The sequence below is a fragment of the Bidens hawaiensis genome, unplaced genomic scaffold (assembly GCF_021521415.1).
Source record: "Bidens hawaiensis isolate Kalapana, Puna unplaced genomic scaffold, B.hawaiensis_p1.1 tig00020226_1, whole genome shotgun sequence".
Classification (NCBI taxonomy): Eukaryota; Viridiplantae; Streptophyta; class Magnoliopsida; order Asterales; family Asteraceae; genus Bidens; species Bidens hawaiensis.
The window spans coordinates 176,105-197,005 of NW_027493076.1; the positions used below are offsets into that span (position 1 = coordinate 176,105).

A 20,901-nucleotide genomic window follows, 5' to 3' on the forward strand; every position below is an offset into this window, starting at 1 on the left:
ATTAAAACATCAAACACACTTAAAACTGTGTTTTTTAAATAATTATTTATTTTTTTACTAAAGGAAAACCAGTAATTTCAAAGATCAATTTTTTATTTTTATTATTACTAGGTAACTTTTTAGAATAACAACTAATTTTTTAAAAGTGTTTTAATTAAGTTATTCAAGTATAAAAAATATTAAAATTAGGTCACTCAACTTTATATTTTATTAAATTATAGGTTTTAACATGTTTTATTTTTATTTCAATTAAGAATTTTTTTTCTTCTATTTTTTAAAGTTGATGTGGAGTTTTAACGTGAATTTTATTTTTTATTTTCAATATAATTATCGTTTTTAATTTTTTTTCAAATGTAACTACATATATTGTAAATTTCGACATTCACATGTTCACCCCACTGCTTTCTTGACGCACAAAAAATCCAACGAGGTTTGATGGTTTGATTTAAAGATTTAGTGACTCAATTTGAAAAAAATAAATACATAAATGACATAATTGAAACGCTTTTAAAATTTGATTATCATTTTGTGACATATTTCCTTTATAAAATTACAACATACATAATTGAAACACTTTTTAAATTTGATTATCATCTTCTAACATATTTCCTTTGTAATATATTATAACAGACGTCTATATATATAAAGTTGATGATATAACATCTATATCCACCTTTTCACATTCACTTTCTATATATTCTTACCAAACTCTCTTTTTCTACATATAACTTTCTCCCAATTTCTCCATTTTTGTTCTCTGGTTTTCTGAAATTGAACATGATGATCCGACATAGCTCCTTATTTCGTGGTTCGGTTCAGACTTCGTTATTATCAAAGGTCACCTCTTTCTCTGTCTTCATCTTCTTTACATATCTTTTTCCATATTAATAGCAAGTTTAAAGAAACTATGGTGTGCTTGCTTGATTTTCATGAAAACATACTATAAATGGTTTTCTTTACCATTAGAATATGTTGCCAGGAAACTCTTCAATACCCTGCTAACCAACAAAATCACGTAAATCAGAGCTTATGCACATAGACTTACTACGGTATATATAGGGTGTAGGTGGGTCAACCTACATCACACAGTTTATATTTAGTTTATATTTATAAGCGTATTTTTCGATTTTTTGACCATCCCAAGGTTTTTCAACGTAAACCCAAAATTTTTAAGTTTACTTAGAAAAGAACAATTTATACATGTTACGTTTGAAAAATAAAGTGGAAAGCAAAAAAAAGGGAAATAGTGCATTGTCCTTTTGTGGTTATGATTAGTTGATTACCTCAAAACCTCATTATAGCTATTCATTTAATCGATTACAACGATGGTTATCAGTATTATGTGCTCCGACACGACACAAAGCAAATATTTTGGTCTCGAGTTAAACGAAACCCGAACAATTCGAACCCGGTAGGGGAAAAATGAGGCTAGGTTCATATTTGTTTAGGCTGTAAAAGTCGCCTTGAATGATAATATTTTTTTAAGAGTAACTTAATAATTATAAAAATTTGATTAAGATCAAACATTAATTCGGAGGAAAACAAAACAAAAAGAATCTGGTAAATGGTTTTGTCTTTTTCTCTTTTATTATATGTGAATTGGTGTATTAGCATAACGGCCCACTCTTTTTCCTAGTGCTTCTGGTACCTTGAACAAATGTATAAAAAACTGACATGCAAACCTGTATGACATGCAGAACCATACTTCTTTGTTTTTGTTTTTATTTTATTATTTTTTAATTTTTAACTTTTAGTTTTTATTTTTATTCCTACTTATGTCCGAAATGCATGAAAGATGTTTTTTTATACTCGAGTAAGTCTTTCCAAGACGAGATTTCAACTTTCCATACTGATTTTGATGCTACAAACATAACTCCAAAGTTTTAATCATCACCCTCATGTCATCAGACCCGGCCAGATGGCCAAATACATAAAAGATTAAACCTTGAAAATCTGTTCAAAAAGTTATTTTTTTTAATTATATTTTTCCGTATTTTTGCTCTTTTTCTCCCTTGAAATTACTAGTTGATCTAGCCTGTTAAAACTAAAATCCAATACTAGTATTGAAGGTTTAAATCCTAAAGTAGATTTTTTGTTGTGATGTTTAAGGTTTATGCAAGATGTTTAACGGCACAGGCTGCGACTGCGGTTCGGGAAAATGAACCTATGATCAGGTAATTTAGGTTAGGGGTGTTCATCGTCCGATTCAACTGGATTGGTTTCACGAAACAACTCGAGTTGTATGGATCAACTAATATTTCGGTTTGAAGATTTGAATCGACATTTTGAAGGAATTCAGTAATAATCAAGTTTGCAACTGTTTTCTAAAATAATTATACTCTCATTTGCTGTGTTAAATCTTGTGAATTTGTTTTATAAATGTTACCTACATAAAAGATATATAAATCCTAGTAACTATATCAGTGACTATGTTTCTAAACCTAGCCAGCGGAGCTTGCCCCAATGGCCAGGAACATGATGGATGACCCGGATGTCCCGGGTTCGAATCCTGATTCTGACCGGATTTTACCAGAGCATTAAAACCTGTCGTGCCTTCGGGCGGGGTGAGCCAACTGGGTTTTACCGGGAACGCCAAGCCAAACTCGGATGCCAGCGTGGATCCCGATCATGTCAACATAGTTGGCCTGAGTGGGGTGGCGGGGCGCGACGTGTTCGCGCAATGAGATAGCTTAACTGTAAAAGTCACCGTTCGGAAAAAAAAACAGGCTAACATAGACTCTTATATGTTCCATTTATGTCAAAACATTTATAAAAAAAACATTTTAAATTACTTGAATATTTAACCAAAGTTGAGTGACTTTAAAGAAAAAAAAAGTTCGAGTCACTTAAAATGCTTGAGAAACTTTGTTATCGTTGGATGAAAATTTTCGATTAATCTTTTAGATGTTTGATTTCCAGACATGATGAATATGCTAATATTGACTGGACCAACTTGGGTTTTGGTCTAAGACAAACTGATTACGTGTACAAGGCTAAATGGACATCAAACAACGGTTTTGAGCAAGGCCAATTAAGTGATTACGGCAACATCGAACTAAGCCCGGCTGCAGGAGTTTTAAACTATGGCCAGGTTTTTGGTATCAACCGTTAGTTCTTGTATATATCTAGTGAGACAGACAATTAAAGAGTGTCTTCGTGTAGGGAATCTTTGAAGGTACAAAAGCCGTGAGGGGAGAAGATGGTCGGATTTTGCTATTTCGACTAGATCAAAACGCGATCCGAATGCAAATTGGAGCTGAGAGGATGTGCATGCAATCTCCGTCTATTGAACAATTTGTAGATGCAGTGAAACAAACAGCTATAGCGAACAAACGTTGGGTATTTCTCGAAAATCAAAAAATAAATTGCATTATATTTTCTGAAATTTTTTAGGATGTTGCTAAACGTACCCCTTTCGTACCGCATATTACCAAACTGGTTTTAAAACGATTAGTAAGAGTAGTGTATTTTGGTTTTTGAGAGTGGGGTAACACTCAATATGAAATGGAAATTTTCTTTCTTTCAACTACAACATTTTTTCTTGAATTTATAATATTTATAATATTCAATATTCATTTACCATATGGTTTAGTCACTTCCTGAATATACACTTTTAAAAACTAAAACAGTTTAAAAGTGTAGCCCAAGCTCGCTTAAATTGATATTTGGCTAGTTAATAAAACTTACGAGAATTCAAGCTTGGCTCGTGAATAGTTTCAAGCTTGGTTAATTACGTCTTATATATAACATAAACACTTAATTTATGTTTTATTTATACAACCATTTTTTGGTATTTTAGTCATAATTTTATTTATAACAATAATTATTTAAATATATATATATTCAATATATTAAATAAAAGTTATATAAATAGTAGGCTTGTTTTAGCTCCCGAGCCATCGATCTTGATATCAAACAAGATTATTATTAGGATCGAGTTTATTTAAGCTCGGCTTAATTTAAGATTTGTACGTGCCGATCTAGCGTAGTTCATGAGTGGCTTGCCAATTTTACACCTCTAGATTTTAGGTTTTATTTTAACTTATTAGGCTTATCATTATTATTATTATTATTATTATTATTATTATTATTATTATCTTATTTTATTTATTTATTATTTATTATTATTAGTTTTCAGATTCCACCTCCAGGAAAAGGGTCTCTCTACATTAGGCCTTTGCTAATTGGAAGTGGGCCTATATTGGGCTTATCTCCTGCCCATGAGTATACATTCTTAGTATATGCTTCCCCTGTTGGCAACTATTTCAAGGTTTTATTTTACTTTCTCTTTTTGAATACATATATACTAGTGACTTATACAGTCCCATTTTGACAAAAATACAGGACGGTACGGCACCGTTGAACTTATACGTTAACAATGAGTTTCATCGTACAACTCGTGGTGGAGCGGGAGGTGTCAAGAGCATTACAAACTATGCCCCGGTATTACTATTAAGATGACTTTATTGATATGTTACATATGATCATTAGTGCATGAAATACATGTGACAAAAAAACATTATAAATTTAACACATGACTTATGTTGTGTAGGTACTCAAACCGTTATTAAGAGGCAAGGAACAAGGGTTTTCGGATGTAGTGTACCTTGATTCGGTCCATAAAAAGTACATCGAGGAAGTTAGTTCTTGTAATATTTTCCTTGTTAAGGTACTTTTCTTGAGAAATGTATGGACTCATTTAGTTTATATGACTCGTTGGAGTTCGTCGAACTAAGCCTGACAAAACGGGTAGGTCAGGTTGGTCGACTGGGGTTGGGTCAAAATAGGTGATGTTGTTTCTACGTATACTAATAATATTTTTGTAACTTATTTTGTTACATGTGTAGGGTGATGTTATTGCAACACCTTCAACGACGGGTACTATACTCGAAGGAATCACTAGAATGAGCATCATTGATATTGCACGCGATTTAGGATACAAGGTATTAACAAGGCTTGTGTTTAATTTATTTTTCTAATTATTTGTTTTCATTTACTCTAGAAATGTTTCGAATGTTATAGGTCGAGGAACGTTTAGTTGAAGTGGACGAATTGATGGTAGCCGACGAAGTTTTCACTACTGGAACTGCGGTTACGGTTGCTAGTGTTGGTAGCATAACATACAATGGTCAAAGGTTGTTCTTCTAGTGTTAAAACATCAATCATAGGATGTTGTGATTAATTCATTATAATGATTTATTTTATATAAATTATTATGACTTGTTTGCAGAGTTGAGTATAAAAAGGATGATGAGTTGGTGTGTCAGAAGTTGTACAAAAGGCTAGTAGGCATTCAAGTTGGGAAGATTGAAGACAAATATAATTGGGTTGTTGAGATTGATTAAAGATAGTTGTAATGGCAATGTGCCCATGTCATGTTTGATTTGAAAAATAAAAAAATAGTTCACTCTAAGGCTATGTGTAGTGCAGGGGCTACAAATTGGGGCGTTTGCGCCGTGTGACGCTCAGTCAGCAAGGGGTGAAAATTTGTTTGTGTGGTGTAATAATGTAGGGGTTACAATATTAATATAATAATAATATATACATATATGTATATATAACACACACACACATTAATATAATAATAATATTTTTTTCTTCTTATTGGGCGACAAATTCTCCTCGCCCCCGCCCCATTTCGCCCAAATATCGCCCAGGGGGCGATGTGCTCCCCCTTTGTCGCCCCATTCTCGCCCTTTTAATCGCCCATTACGCTTTGCCTAACAATGTTTTGTTAATTTTACTAAGGGTATGTTTGGTATGGGGTAATGGAATGGACGACGGAATAGAATGGACAAAGGAATGGAATGAGTTATTACCATTCCAATAAAATGTTTGGTTACCACATTGGAATGAAATAAATTATTACTTTGTATTATTGGTAGGTAAGAAAAAATAAAAAAATAAAATTAAAATGGTAGTGAGTGGTGGTGGTGGTGGTGGTGGTGGGAGCGGTGGCGGTAACGGTGGATATGGTGGTGGCGGTAACAGTGGAGGTGGTGGTGGGCATCGATGACGGTAGGCGGCGTGTGTGATGGTGGGGCGATGATTGATGGATGCGGCGGGTGGCTGGAGTTGGTGGGTGGCTGACACTGATGGCGATGGTTTGTGGTGGTGGAGGACGCCGATGGTGGGGATTGGTGGCAGTGGCGACGGTGGGCGGCATGTGTGATGGTGGGGTGATGGTTGATATATGCGGCGGGCGGCTAGCGGTGCTGAGTGGCTGCCACCGATGGCGATGGTTGGTGGCAGTGGTGGACGGCGATGGTGGTGGCTGGTGGCAGCGGCGGTGGTTGGTGGCGGTGGTGGGTGTTAATGTTAGGTGGTGGTGTTGTTGGAAGGGTGGTGGAGGTTATGTAGGGTGAAGGAAAAAAAAAACATGGGGTATGGATGGAATGAAATTGGGGTATTTTAGAGGGAATGAAATGGACTAGGTAATGGGTCATTCCATTCCTTTGGTCAACCAAACACACTATTTTCCATTCCCTCACAATGGGTCATTCCATTCCGTCCTCCATTCCTGCATACCAAACGCTACCTAACAAAGTAATAAGTGGTCCTATGGTGTATGAGTGACAAAATGAGCGGGTCGGGTTGGATTGTGTAAAGAGTCGAAACGGGTTTGGTTATACACCAAAACAATACTACATAACATCGTCGGAGTAAATAAAACTACACAACAAAGTAAATTTCAAAAACAAGCTTTAGTTGTGGAGAAAAAAAGGTATAACGTATAAATAAGATGAAAAGATATGGTTTGGATCTATGAAAAAACACGAACCCAACATCAATTACTTACACCGTCAATGTAGTCCCTAAAAGGGAAATATTTCGTTTTGTGGATCGGGGTCATATCTTTTCAAAAATAGGTTAACATGTGATAAAGCAAAGAGTTTACGTAGATAATTGCTATCGATAATCCCAAACTTTCAAATTGAACCATTGTTAACAATGCAATCCAAACTCAACTTCATTCCAGTCTAAAATATACTCAAGCTCGAAGAGCCTAAATGATTTTTCCATACAAGGCTTAAGTTGAGGCTCAATAACTAAAAAGGAGTTATACTGCTTGGTTGGGCTCGATAAGCCTCATCCCATTTTGAACATTTTATCAATCCAATCTTAAGTAGACAGTAGCTCGCAAGTGACTCAGCTCGTTTACAAGTACTAAAGACTATTCTTGTTGTTACCACTTTGAAGTGCAATATTTTTGGATGCAAAAGGAAAATCTTCACAAGATTTCATGGTTTTTTTAATTATCGATGTTGTTCGTGTTGCTCGATCCAGTTAATTCTAACTAAGCTCGAGACGTGAGCTCGAGTCGCTCGTATCGAGTTCTTTTTCTTGGCATGTGAGTCGTTTTTTCAAGCTTGAGCTCAGCACGGGTTCGACTTGTGTTTTGTTTATTAACTAAACTATATAAAATTTTAATTATTTTTTATATGTTGAGAAAAACCTTAAACCGGCACTCCAACTCGTGTGTAACACCTTAAACAAGTCAAAACTCGATTCAAACTCGACTAGAGTGAACCCTGAAAGTCCGAAACTAATAAATGAAGCTCCAAAAGTTAAAATTTGAAAATACAGCTTTAACGAGTTTAAACGATCTTTCCATATAAAACTCGGTAAAAGTTAAAAGTTAAGTTATTTTGGAAATAAAAAAAAGATAAAACCAAAATCCATTTTGGGGATTATCAATTATCAAACCCTTCTTTCAAAATCAAGAATCAAGATTCTTGATTTCTTCTATATTTCTCCAAGATTTCATGTAAATAATAATAATAATAATAATAATAATGTTTAGAAGCATACAATTTGTGGGTTCATCTTCAGGGTTCTTCTTCTTTCACAGATTAAAACATAACAACAGTCTTTCTTTTATTTCAAGAACACCACTTTTAACACCTTCAAGAACCAAACCCAGATGCAGTTTTCACCAATTTAGAGCTTCTTCAATTGCTTCTGAATCAAACCCAGATGCAGTTTCATCATCTTCAGCTACTACTTTTAGGTCAACTGTAAGTGTTTATGTTATTAACATGATGGGTGCTTGTTAGTTTGTGAAATGGGACTGTGTTTTAGCTTTTAGGGCAATAATAAGTTGTTAAAGTTTGTTTCTTGGTGGATAATTTAGATTGGTTTTTGATGATTGTTAATTATATCTAAACCTGGCAAAACGGTTGGTGGATAATTTAGATTGGTTTTTGTGAAATGGGACTGTGTTTTAGCTTTTAGGGCAATAATAAGTTGTTAAAGTTTGTTTCTTGGTGGATAATTTAGATTGGTTTTTGATGATTGTTAATTATATCTAAACCTGGCAAAACGGGCGAGTCGGGTGGAATACCAGGTCAGAATGGGTGCGGGTCAGCACGGGCCAGCTTAATAAAAGGTTATTTTGATTCGGGTCAAAACGGGTCATTTATAAGAAATGCAAGAAATTAAATTTCTGGCCTTTTTGTTACAGTTTGGGTCAGAACGAGTTCGAGTCCCACCAATCGGCTGTTAATGTTTATTTTTTTACTAACATGTGCAACCCGAAGATTTAGTTGATTCGGGTCATGTTTATCTCTACTTAATCATATGGGCCAAACGGGTTGAACGTCATAGTTGTAATTATATTTAGCGCATTATGTGTTTATGAAGGTCAGAATATAGATAAAAATGTGTTTTGCGGGTTGCCCGACCCGTTTTGACCTAATCCCACGACCCGCCATTTTGTCACCTCTAAATTCTTGTAGGATTTTAAGTTTAAGCATAAAGTTGGAATCTTGATTTCTGTTATAAGATCTTGATGACCACTAGTCCACTACATTGTTTAATATAACTGGCCATTTTGACCCTTAGACTTATGCAATGGTTGATTCGGGTTATGTTTTATGCTTCATGGGTCAACCAGGAAATTGGGTCAAATGAGTTTAAGGTTTCTCAAATTGTAGTTTTAATGCATAAAATTGGACTATTGTTGAAATAATACAACTTTTGTAATCATACTGCCACAACTAGTGTTTTGGGTCAACCTGGCCCGTTTCGAGACGTACGAAATCCATTACCTGCCTTGACTTGTAGCAATGTGCAGGGCGGTAGACGTAAACTTAATTTCTGTCAATCATGTGGAGGCCCTACAAAGTATGAAATACCGGACGGTGAGGAGAAAGAAAGAGCTATTTGCACTCTTTGTGGAAAAATTGCATTATGAAAATCCAAAAATGGTATGCTTTTTTAAAATCATTTTATTGTTATTATGAAGTATTATTGTTTTTATTATTATTATTGTTATTATTTTATTTATACTATGTTTATAAACAAAAAATGATGATTTCAGGTGGTAGGTTGCTTAATTGAGCACGATAACATATACAGTGAATATATAATAATGCATGTGATCATTTCTTAATACATATGCAAGAATATGATTAGAGGTGCAAAATGAGCGAGCGTGATATTTTTATGTGACGGTCCACAATTTTTAAATGTTTAATAAATAATTAGTGTGTAAAGTATGATTATAACAATTATACTGCTTTAATAATAGTTTAAGTTCATAATAAAATGATTTACGACATTCTATGCATTTGAGCGGTTTCACTTTCTTTTCAAGTCTTTGTTAGTAATTTACCAGTTTCACCCGTTACAGATGAAACACAGCCCCCGTCTGACCAAACGGGTCAAGAGTTGAGATACTTAAATTATGAAACTTTTTTTCACAGGACACTTCCTGCAGGTTTCTTGGAGCTCGGTGAGTCAACTACCGAAGGGGCCATTAGGGAAACATGGGAAAAAGCAGGGGCTAAAGTGGAAATTGTTTCCCCCTTTGCTCAGTTAGACATCACACTTATAGGCCAAGTGAGACAAAAGTCACAAAACAAAATCTTTAATTTTTACAAAGCGAGTGTTTGGATACACGTTTTGAAGCTCATGTAGCAAAACACGTACCCAAACACCCCCAAGTATTAGTAAATGATTTTGACTTTTCTTTTTTTTTTCGTGTGTGGTCAGACTTATATAATATTTTTGGCGAAATTGATGACGCCGCATTTTTCACCGGGTCCGAATCATCGGAATGTCGCCTTTTTCGGCTTGATGATATTCCTTTCGAATCTCTTTCCTTTTCATCGATGTTCGTTACCTTAAATTTGGTATGTTAATGCAGTTGTCATTTCTTTTGTTGTTTTTCGTGTTTGTTTACGTTTAGTAATTTGAGTGGTTACTTTGTTCAAATCTTTTGTTTGATTAGTACGTTGAAGACATTAAGGTTGGAAAACCGAAGTTTCACTACGGGATAATCAACAAGAGGTACTTTTACATTTTGCATCTTTTGTATGCCTACTTCACCGTGAACTCGAGTGAATTGATGGATTTGCTCTTACGACAATGATGTATGTTGTTTACAGGCCTGGAACAAGTCCTTCGGATATTCATGCGTATACTCTTGACTATCATCTGCGGAGTTGAGAAAACGCAATTCTTTTGTTTCTTGAAATGTGAACTTAGGTTTCTGTCGGTGACAATGCGCAAATTGCCCCTGATGTAAAGTTGTATTTTAGGATGGTTAAGTTATTAGGACTTGTGTTAGTCATGTAGCTTGTTAGACCGCGGCATTTTGATCAATGTTTACACAGGCTAAAAAAAATCCTGTATTACCTTTAGGATTATATTTTTTATATTTGTGAATGAAAATTTATAATTTTCTCTTTATTTTCAAGAAATTCAAGAAACTATTTATAAAAAAAATTATAAAATTATGCATACAGACTATAAATGGTAGCGGTAGGCGGTGATAGTGAGTGGTGGCGGATGATGGTTGTGGTGACAGCGGCTGAAAGATATGGCAGTTCAAATAGCTCGATACTCGAGACTTGAAGTTCACTTGAAGCTGGCTTGGCTCGATTTGTAAATAATCTGACCCCGAGCCAAGTTACCTCGCTAGTTGGTGCGCGCTTGTGAACTGGCTAGCTCATTAACTAGCCGGTTGGTTTGTTTACACTAGAACCTAAAATCACAATATTTACAAAACTTATGGTATGTAGAGATGTGATCAAGTTGAGTCGAGTCAATATAGTGTCAATCTTGAGTTCGGTTTGATTATAATCTCGAAGTTCAAAACTTGATCAGTTAAGCATTACTTTCAAACTCGTTCTGACTCGATTCCCTCACCAGTATTTGAAAAATAGCAGTCATAATAAATTAATAATCAATAATCAATAATCATAGCTACTATTAATTGAACCATGTAATAGTATAATACACTTTTGCTTGTATTATAAAAGAGGACCTTAATACAGGTTTAGTTTGCACCATCCCCATCGGTGCAAGGTAGAAAACACCAGATGTTTATAAAGAACACGAATTGTGGACCAAACACGACCTTACTTGAACAGGATCCGTTCTATAGGCTCGTATCGTTGCCGGTTCCATCTTATGGGTCTAGGCGTGGTTACACGGTTGTCTGACAGACAAATATTACTTTTTGCAGTCAACAAATAACGCACAGCCAAATATCATTTTTTACCGTCAACAAATAGACACATGATTCTTAAATAACAAATAAACCACGGTTGTCTGACAGACAAATATTACTTTTTACAGTCAACAAATAACGCACAGCCAAATATCATTTTTTACCGTCAACAAATAGACACATGATTCTTAAATAACAAATAAATTATAACGGAACTATGATTACGAACTGTATTTTTCTATCTATGTTGCACTTTTCTTGGCTTCACTGTACAAAATCACCCGGCCACATTTAACAAATAACCGAGCATCCCGTCATCAACTCCCGATTCTTAAATAACAAAATCGAGATAACAACCTCCACTGCTCCTTTCGCATTTCCCAAAACCTAGTACTCACTAACAATAGACAAAAGTCAATGCCATGAACATAAACTAAAAAACATGCGACAATAAATGAACACCTGAAGAGTTAACCACTTGTGTGTTTGGTAACCAAGAAACTTGTCAAGTTGACAAGATAAGCTAAACCGTAACTGAAGATCAAATACCAAACAATATTAACATCCTTTCTAGCAAAGAGTATAGTAATCCCAACCACATTGTCTTCCATTGTTAATGCTGCGGGAAGCAAAATTGCAGCCGCTACGGTGCCATTTTAATATTCATGGAATTCAACTTTTCTCTGTTACTATAATATAAATTAAGTGTCCGGATAGATACAAACAACTTTTAACATAAGATAACACTAGAGTATCCATTATTTACGCTACTTTTGTTGTAAATTTTAAAATGAGAGTGTGTAATAATAATACTTATGCTAATCCAAACACAACTACTCTACTTATTTAGATCCCCCCCCCCCCAACCCCCAACCTATAAATTAATAAAATATGTTGTTAAATTATGAAAAATCTGTTCAAAACAATTATCCAAACCCCTCAAATGCAAATGAAAACTTCAACTCAACAATAGACTAGAACTATAACATTTAGGGTTCACATGAGCTCTGAGTCATTTGAGGCTCTCTACCTCCTACGCGGCACCACTCCGCCCGTTTTGAATCAAGTAGCTCAAAGACTCATAATACACTTTGGCCGGTTTTAAATATTAAATTGTTATATGTCAATGTGTAAAAAATACAAAATTTTTAACATTTCAATTTCTTATAGAAGTCAACAAGTTGGCTAATATAAACAAGCCTAGCCTCGTCTCCACTCGGTTTGTCTACAGCCCTACTGAAAAGGTCTGAAAGCGGCGATACCCCTTTAACTGATTAGTTTACAACCCAAAAAAAAGTTATTATATATATGCTTATTTATATACATGAACAGTCCCAGTAAAACATACGATCATTCATCTCATACAGAAAACCAAAAAACAAGCATAACAACAAAATCTAGATATTATTATCAACTTAGATCCTTATATTGCGGATCAAATTTAACAACCCATATAATGAACCTGTTAAAGCTCGAAAGCCAAGTGGGTCATTGATAAGACGTGAAAAACGTGCCTAAATCCAATCCGGTCCTCAGTTGGATTCCTTCTTGGAAAGTTGGTTGTTGAGGAAATCCAAAACCGAAAGCCTCTGCAGTTATAAAAAATGTAATAAAGCATTTTCTTTATTTTTTATAATAATAATAATAATAATAATAATAAATGTATTAAAGCATTTTAAAAAACTATTGCTTTATTGATACAAATAAAAGTAATTCTTTGATCCTAGGCTCTTACCCGCTGTTTGAGAGCATCTTCTTCAGGGTTTATTTTTAAAGATTTTAACAAATTTATGGCTTCTTGAAACCCTTCAGTTGCAGCATCCCCAGCATTAAGATTTCTGTCCACGTCAGCAACTTTTGCAAGAGATACAGCGATATCTAGAACCTAGAAACAACAAACATATAGAAGACACATGTCAAAACAAAACAAATGCCTTACTGTTAAATTGTAATTATTGTAAATTCTTGTTTTGGTATTTTACAAGATTGGTATCTATGAATAAAAAGACCAGAATGTCCTCATGCGAGACAAATGACTGGACTTGACAGAAAAAAAAAATTAACACATGTTGGTGGAAAGAAAGTAAATATGAACATAAAGGTGAATTCTGATATTTTTATTTGAAGAACCAAAACTATAATTATAATTTATTCAATTATGTATATGCATGTCGAGGGAGAAGAAAGAAGAAAACAAGTGAAGAAGAACTAAAATCATCAAATACTGAAGTAATGGGCGAAAACTTAATAGGTGGATAATTAAGTCTTTAATTAAAGTGGGGGTTATGAAGAGAGACTTAAATAAAGTGGTGGTTACATTCATGGAGTTTTTTGTTTTTCATTTTTCAAGCTTTGGATTTTGAAGTTCACCACACTTTACTTTTAGAATTCTGGAGATTGTTCTTATTATTTGGATTTTGAACGTTGTTCTTCATAATTGTAAGGATGAATTCCCTCTTCAATTTTTCTTTATTTCCATTATGTCCGGCTAATCTTCTCATTCTAGTGGTGGACTTTTGGTTTACAATGTGTGTGGCGCTCCGATGCGTTATAATCCCAAACACCAATGTGTGATGTGAGTATATGAGACCTTCTTTATTAAAAGGATACTAAAAAATTATCAGTAATGATAATTTATCAACTTTTAAACACTAAAATACAAGATATTTTAATCATTCACGTTAAGACTTGTTCAATCAATGGTCAGATTTTTAAAATGAGATTTGAAAACTCGGACCTGTTGCAATTGGCGGTCCAATTTGTTCATGTACTGGCCAACTACATAAGGCGCCGCATCACTAATAAGATCACATCAGATCGCATCATGTGAGACACACATTGTGGAATCACATCATGTACTATATCTTGTGATGGACGCACTACGCTACGCGCTACAGATGCACGTATTTTAAAACCGAGGTTGTTGGTATTTACATTTAGTTTAATTAGGCTAATGATAAGAATTGGTGGGATTATCACACTTCATATTTATGTGTGAATATATTCTTAAATTTAGTTTCGTTGTTTACATTACATTCAGGTATATACCTTACTGGTTGTTATTCTGATAATGGTGAATCTTTTAACTCTTGATTAGCTTTGTGTCAACATTCTTTGATGATTGCATTAGTTCATCCTATGGCATCTAGTCAAATAGCTAACCTAAAAGTTTATCAATTTTTAACATAATAAAAAATTTTGAAGAATTCTGTAGATTAGTTTGTCTACAATTTCTATATAAGTTGATAAATAAGACTTTTGTTAGCTTCATGTTGTCTAAAGTTTTTCTAAATCAATCAATCAATCAATCATACCCAGTAAAATCCCACCGACAGCAAAGCTATAGGTAGGGTCTGGGGAGGGTGGGATGTAGGCACACCGTACCTCTATCCAAAGGAATAAAGAGGTGGCTTCCAGAGAGACCCTCGGCTCTAAGAACATGTGTATGAAGCAAAAAAAAAAGGAAATCAAAGTTTAACAGTTATATAAAAACTACTACTAATTATAATAATATTAATAATAAGGTCACCGTTTAACCGCAATATAAAAGCTAATAATAATAATGATAATAAAATATGTAAGGGAAATACCATTATGGTATGTGACCTAAATAAGTTAAGTCTAAGCCCTAAGGTATTCAATTCTCTCTAAAAATCCTTAACTTTAATTCTACTTCTCCACGAATTCCTATCCTCAACCATGTCCTCGGAGAGGTTTAGGTCTATCAAATCATGCCTAATCCTCTCATCCCAAGTCAATTTCGGTCGTCCTCTACCCCTCCTCCCCTCTAACGTAATGTTTTCTACGGATCTAACAGGATTCGTCGTCTGTCTTCTCTTTACATGTCCAAACCATCTCAATCTCCACTCTCTTATCTTGTCTGCTATGTTCGCCACCCCTAATCTCTCGCGAAGCACAACGTTTCTTATTCTGTCTAGCCTCGTGTGCCCACACATCCAACGTAGCATTCTCATTTCTGCTACCTCCATCTTCCGCACTTGTGCCTTCTTGATGGCCCAACAATCTGTTCCATAAAGCATTGCAGGTCTAACTGCCACCCTATAGAATTTTCCCTTTAGATTAGTCGGGAAACTCTTGTCGCACAATATACCTGTGGCTGCTTTCCATCTACACCATCCTACCTGAACTCGGTGGGTCACATCACTGTCTAATTCCCCATCGCTCTGTACAAATGATCCTAAATACTTGAACTTCGTTACCTGCGGGACCACCTGCCCTTCAATTGTGATGTGTGCGTCTTCACTGTCGTTTATCCCACCAAAATCACAGTGTAGGTACTCCGTCTTAGATCGGCTAATCTTTAAACCTTTTGTCTCTAAGGTTGTTCGCCACTCCTCAAGCCTCATGTTTAGATCTTGTTTTTTCTCAGCAAGTAACACAATATCGTCTGCGAACATCATGCACCACGGGAGAGTCCCCTGAATCGACTTTGACAACTCATCCAAGACTACTGCAAAAAGAAACGGGCTCAACGCTGACCCCTGGTGAAGACCTACCTCTACAGGAAAGAAATCAGTATCCCCCACTGGCGCACGGACACTTGTTTCACTCCTGGTATACATATCCATAATTATCTCTATGTATTTCCTGGGCACTCTTCTACCCTCCAAGCACTCCCAGAGCACCTGTCGTGGCACACTGTCGTAGGCCTTTTCTAGGTCAATAAACACCATATGTAGATCACGCTTCTTCTCCCTATACTTTTCCATTAATCTTCTTTCAAGGAAACTGAAACTGAAAGTTTTTCTAAATATGAATGATAATTTGTTTTGTTCAAAAAACTAAATTAAACTCATTTGTGTAACCTACCACTATTATTTGACTCATAATTTTAAACCTTTATTTAATTTTAATCCATTTTATATGTTACTGACCTGAGACGGAGTTTCAGAAGAATCCTTGATAGCTTTGCGACGAACATCTAAAGCCCGAAAATAGTGATCCCTTGCAGCTTTCAAGTCGCCTTCATAATATTTCAAATCCCCAATTTTATTCAAGGAAACTGAAAGTGTATGTGTGACCTGCAAACATTTGCAATATAATTAAGAATATATCATGACCTGAATTTAAACTTCATAACAAAATCATTAAGAAGAAGATTTTGACATGATTCGGGGAAAAAAACTCGCCAGAAGTTCGTTTGTTTGATAAATGAACACGCATGAACAAAACATAACACCACATTTTGTTCATTAGTTAAACGTAAGAACACAAAACACATGCCTTGTTCGTTCATTTATGTCCGTTACCGTTCGTTCATCAAATTCGTTGGTACTGTTAATGCGCTAGGACATATACGGACACAAACATGTTAACAAACGAACACAAACAAGAAAACCAGTTCCCTTAATTGTTCGTGTTCGATTGGTTGTTCGGTTAAAATTAAACGAACAAACATGAACATGCTCCGTTCGTATACGTTTACAAGCCTAGAGAGTTAAATTAGGAGACTTTTTTGCATTTGAATACAACTAGGATGACTGTTGACCCGTTTCTTGACCCGTATGTACTCTGTAGGTGAACAGGTCAAAATTGGTACCTTCACAATTATAATAATATTATATTATCTGTACCTCTAGATCTTCTGTTTGTACTTTTGATAGGAAATTAACACTCTCATCAAAGTAAGCAACTGCAGAACGAGCATCTCCGGTTGCACGGCTACAAAACATTACGTATGTCATTATTCCAGGAAAACCCTCATTAAAAACAAAATTTAAAGTATATAAATACACAAGAACGATTCAGCCACTTGTTCAATTAAACATCTTTTAATTAAGACTGTTTCTCCGTCAAGCAAAAGCCAGAAAAACCCAACCAAACCGATCAGAAGTGAACCAAACCAACAAAAAAAAACAATTTTACGTGGTTTATAAATTTAGTTCCAAATGTGTAATAAACGATTAATCATTAATTAACCAAAAACAAATTAGACCTAAGTCTGGCCCAAATTCATTATTTTTATCCATTTATTTTATCAGCCCAAAACCTTCCAGCCCAAATAGTAAAACCAAAAAACAAAACCGAAACTATTGAAAAAAAACCGAAACAGATGAGTTTTCAAAAACCCAAAGATGAGCCCAAAACCGACCCTGCAGTTTATGGTTCGTTTTGTCTTTTGATAATTCATATATGCTTGTATCTTTTAGCCATTTAGAATTTTAAATTAGCAATTTACACAACCCTTGTTTATTCAGTTGTATCAAATATCACCTCACTGATCATTTATTCATACAGATTTACGTAATATAATACACACCACTTAATTGAAAGTTTATTATATTTAGAAAAAAGCCATAAACGCATACCAGCAGTCGCCAAGCATACCCAATAGTGCTCCTAACTGTGAGCATAATTCTGATGTGTTCCCTGTAGCTTCCAACTGTTCCCTGATGTCTTGTGCACATATACTTAGTCTTGATTTTGCACTTTCGAAATTATTTGCCCGAAATGCCTACATGCAATGCACAAAAATAAGTATGTTTGTGAAAGAAAAATATATAAAATAATATAAACCAAGGGGACGTTTGGCTGCACTTTTGAAAGCGATTATCTGACTATCACTAATTCAAATTCTTGTATTTTTGTCATTAATGTGTCAATTATGATCTTGATATCAATTGCAACAAAATAACACATAATCACTTTCAAAACGCTAATCGAAAAACCGCTTAAATAATATATTCTTAGCCTATATTCTAAAAACATCATCTAAGACTACAAAACTACTTTTCATCTTAATAAGCTGTTTTATTAGAATGACTTTAACTTACTCTCATTGCTTGTTGCACAAGGAATGCACCCCTTTCCAAGGAGACATCTTCATATATAATTGTTTTCTTCTCATCAACTACTTGTTTTTCGTCTGTGTCAACTGGGCCGCGCTTGATTCTAGCATGGCCATCAATAAATTGGTCAACTACAGCTTGAAGATTTGTATCAGCTTCTGTCTTCTCAATATCCGCACCACATAGAGGACAATCATTGAAGCGTGATATGCATGCTCTGTATTGAAGATTTGTATTAGCCAAACACAATCAGTTGTTTGTAATGAAGAATAATATAAACTAAGGAGGTGTTTGGATGTATATTTACTTGCAAAAGACGTGGGTACAAGGAACGCATCGGCTACTGTCAAAAAGTAGTGCCTGGCATAATAGGCAACTGAAGGGTCCCAGCTTGAAGGTTTGAGAATCATATCCAAAAGGGCATTTTGCGGGAATGACATTTGACTCCCTGGAATCTTGCTTAACCTTACTCATTGGGCATCCCTGCTGCTTATTTTGGTTTTCTTTACTCATTGGGCAACCCTGCTGCTTATTTTGGTTATCCTTACTCATTGGGCATCCCGATTGTTTATTTTGGATATCTTTGCTCATTGGGCATCCTGATTGCTTATTTTGAGTTTCAGTTGACTTTTTTGAAGACCCGTCATCAGGTCTAGCAGCTTTTACAAAAGGGCCAACAGGTGTCATTTTGGTCAAAATTCTGTACAATGATTATAAGAAGTTCATTATAAGTCAAACAATGAACATATCAAGCATATACCACTCCATAAGACTTTAGTATTTACACACATGTATCTTAATTAGAAACATAATTTACCATCACTACAAGAAAGAGAATGATGTAAATTGACTACTATAATTGAAGGTTAAGTAATATTAAGTGCTGCAAAGATCTTTTTGAGCTGAAACTAAAGACTGATTCTGCTAAACGTGATTTATACTTCCAATTGTTATTATTGAGCTTATACAACTGGTCCTTTTATCAAATAGATATTGGTCAAGAATATATCTTATAGAATACTAAAATCCAGAAGTTGTTACAATATTCAGAGGATATATGTTGAATACAACATCTAAGTTAATGTTTAAAATCGTAAAACATTCATGATTCATCATACAGAAATAATACTACTGCTACACAAAGAGTTCAAAACAACAACTCAACAAGTGCGTTATTTTTCATATTGAGGGCTTAACATCAAGAAAAGAATCGGTGACCACGATTATGTTGGCTAACACCCAAACATATATTGTAATTAAGAAACATGCTCAAAACTTAGTTACAACTGATAACGTCTACACGCTTTATATAGACCCAAACCTAGACATGCGTGCCTCTAAAGCTAAACAATATGATAATAATAATAATAACAACCTCACATCCTAAATCGACATTTCACGCCAAATTACCGTGCCTTGCACACCAAGGCATCTCCAAAACTACTATCATAACATTTTAACATACTAACATATCTATTTCTTAAGCTAAGGTATTAATTTCACCTAAAAAGCCAGCTCCAGGTCAAACACTAAATGCTCATATCAAAAGTCAATAAATAACTAATTACTTGTCTAGATCGAATTATCATACTCAAATCATTAGTAATCAAAGCAAACCACAGGTAAGTAAGTTTAAATGTATCTCAAATCCAAATTCTCAATAAGCAAACCCTAAATATCTACCCTAAGTCACAAAATCATAATCACGTAGTCACATGATCAAATTAGAACGTCCGGTGAACAGAATCAGAGCTCAATTACAGAGAATTATACAATATAACGTTCATTTTAGCTACTCGCAAGCATACTATAAGTTTTGAAGATCTTAACGAATTTTGAACGAATTCGTAACAATTGAATCGAATTAGACGATGAGCGATACGAGATGAATCGCAATTGGAGATTAATTGAGATAATACCTGCGGAATTGATCGAATTTGATGATGTGATTGAACAGAGGAAATAAATTAGCCCTAATTTGTTAAGCTATGATTGAGCCACGAAGGCAGAGTGGAGTTTGTATATGATTTTGGATAGAGGGTGATACGATGTCGTTTTGGGATGGATGGATGGCGGTTTAGAGAAAGGGCAAAAGTAATCCCTTGACTATTGAGTTTAAAGACGGGGCCTACCTATCCGTCATCTACTTGAGATGGGCTTGTGATTATAACAAGCTTGTTTAATAAATGAGTCGGAGTTTCATTTGTTGAGCTCGAGCCAACTCGTAAGCTTAAACAAGTTTTTTTCTTTGAATAGCTAAAAATATTGTATATTATAGGGATTGAACCTTTGACCTTTTATTTCACATTCAAACTACATTTTACCAGTTATCACCCCAAAAACAGGCTTGTTATGTGTATAATTTTTATTTAATATATTAAAGATATAGTTTTTTGATAATTATTATATATGACATTATGAGAAAAAAAAACTAGTAGATAATATATATTATGTTTTATGAAAAAAAAGTTAAAGTGATATATACAAAAATAAGTATAAAGGTAAGTAAATAATTGCTAAGTAATAAATGAGTGTAATTAATAAATGATTAACGAGTTAAGCTGGAACCGAATTCGAGCTTGAAAAACTACTCATGAGCCAAGCTCAGGCTTTAGAAATAGTGCTCGAAACGAG

The 20,901-nt window shown here is 34.7% G+C and overlaps 2 protein-coding genes and 1 pseudogene across 4 annotated transcripts; 2 read left to right on the top strand and 1 right to left on the bottom strand.

The window, feature by feature from the left end:
* The first annotated feature begins 624 nt into the window (after positions 1-624).
* LOC143560123 (branched-chain-amino-acid aminotransferase 2, chloroplastic-like) lies at positions 625-5,402 on the top strand. 2 transcript variants are annotated; one of them, XM_077048500.1, is made up of 10 exons: positions 625-837; positions 2,110-2,174; positions 2,920-3,091; positions 3,163-3,339; positions 4,139-4,270; positions 4,345-4,443; positions 4,553-4,669; positions 4,848-4,943; positions 5,023-5,135; positions 5,231-5,402. In XM_077048500.1, the coding sequence occupies exons 1-10, from the start codon at positions 778-780 to the stop codon at positions 5,343-5,345; spliced, it is 1,146 nt and encodes a 381-aa protein (XP_076904615.1). In that variant the 5' UTR covers positions 625-777; the 3' UTR covers positions 5,346-5,402. The 2 variants fall into 2 exon arrangements, with proteins under 2 accessions (XP_076904615.1, XP_076904614.1); XM_077048499.1 differs by lacking the exon at positions 625-837 and having other exon boundaries at positions 1,955-2,174.
* A 2,270-nt stretch (positions 5,403-7,672) lies between these two features.
* LOC143560124 (nudix hydrolase 23, chloroplastic-like) lies at positions 7,673-11,078 on the top strand (annotated as a pseudogene). Its single transcript, XR_013140059.1, has 7 exons — positions 7,673-8,018; positions 9,077-9,209; positions 9,323-9,359; positions 9,671-9,843; positions 9,997-10,136; positions 10,235-10,293; positions 10,392-11,078. The product of XR_013140059.1 is annotated as a nudix hydrolase 23, chloroplastic-like (transcript).
* Positions 11,079-12,732: 1,654 nt separating this feature from the next.
* On the bottom strand, positions 12,733-20,345 carry LOC143560146 (protein NCA1-like). Its single transcript, XM_077048518.1, has 8 exons — positions 20,187-20,345; positions 18,575-18,967; positions 18,253-18,484; positions 17,788-17,933; positions 17,053-17,140; positions 16,354-16,500; positions 13,194-13,343; positions 12,733-13,047 (listed from the first exon to the last, which is right to left on the bottom strand). Exons 2-8 carry the CDS (start codon positions 18,952-18,954, stop codon positions 12,991-12,993), a joined length of 1,200 nt encoding a protein of 399 aa, XP_076904633.1. The 5' UTR covers positions 18,955-18,967; positions 20,187-20,345; the 3' UTR covers positions 12,733-12,990.
* Between the last annotated feature and the right edge of the window lie 556 nt (positions 20,346-20,901).

Bases quoted from the DNA above. Each gene is read 5' to 3' on its own strand.
- LOC143560123 (XM_077048500.1), top strand. From the start codon at position 778: ATGATGATCCGACATAGCTCCTTATTTCGTGGTTCGGTTCAGACTTCG. The intron at 3,340-4,138 runs GTATTTCTCGAA...ATTAGTTTTCAG, and splicing joins CTATAGCGAACAAACGTTGG to ATTCCACCTCCAGGAAAAGG. The intron at 5,136-5,230 runs GTTGTTCTTCTA...ACTTGTTTGCAG, and splicing joins ATAACATACAATGGTCAAAG to AGTTGAGTATAAAAAGGATG.
- LOC143560146 (XM_077048518.1), bottom strand. From the start codon at position 18,954: ATGACACCTGTTGGCCCTTTTGTAAAAGCTGCTAGACCTGATGACGGG. The intron at 18,485-18,574 runs GTAAATATACAT...TCTTCAATACAG, and splicing joins TGTACCCACGTCTTTTGCAA to AGCATGCATATCACGCTTCA. The intron at 17,934-18,252 runs GTAAGTTAAAGT...CATTGCATGTAG, and splicing joins TTGTGCAACAAGCAATGAGA to GCATTTCGGGCAAATAATTT.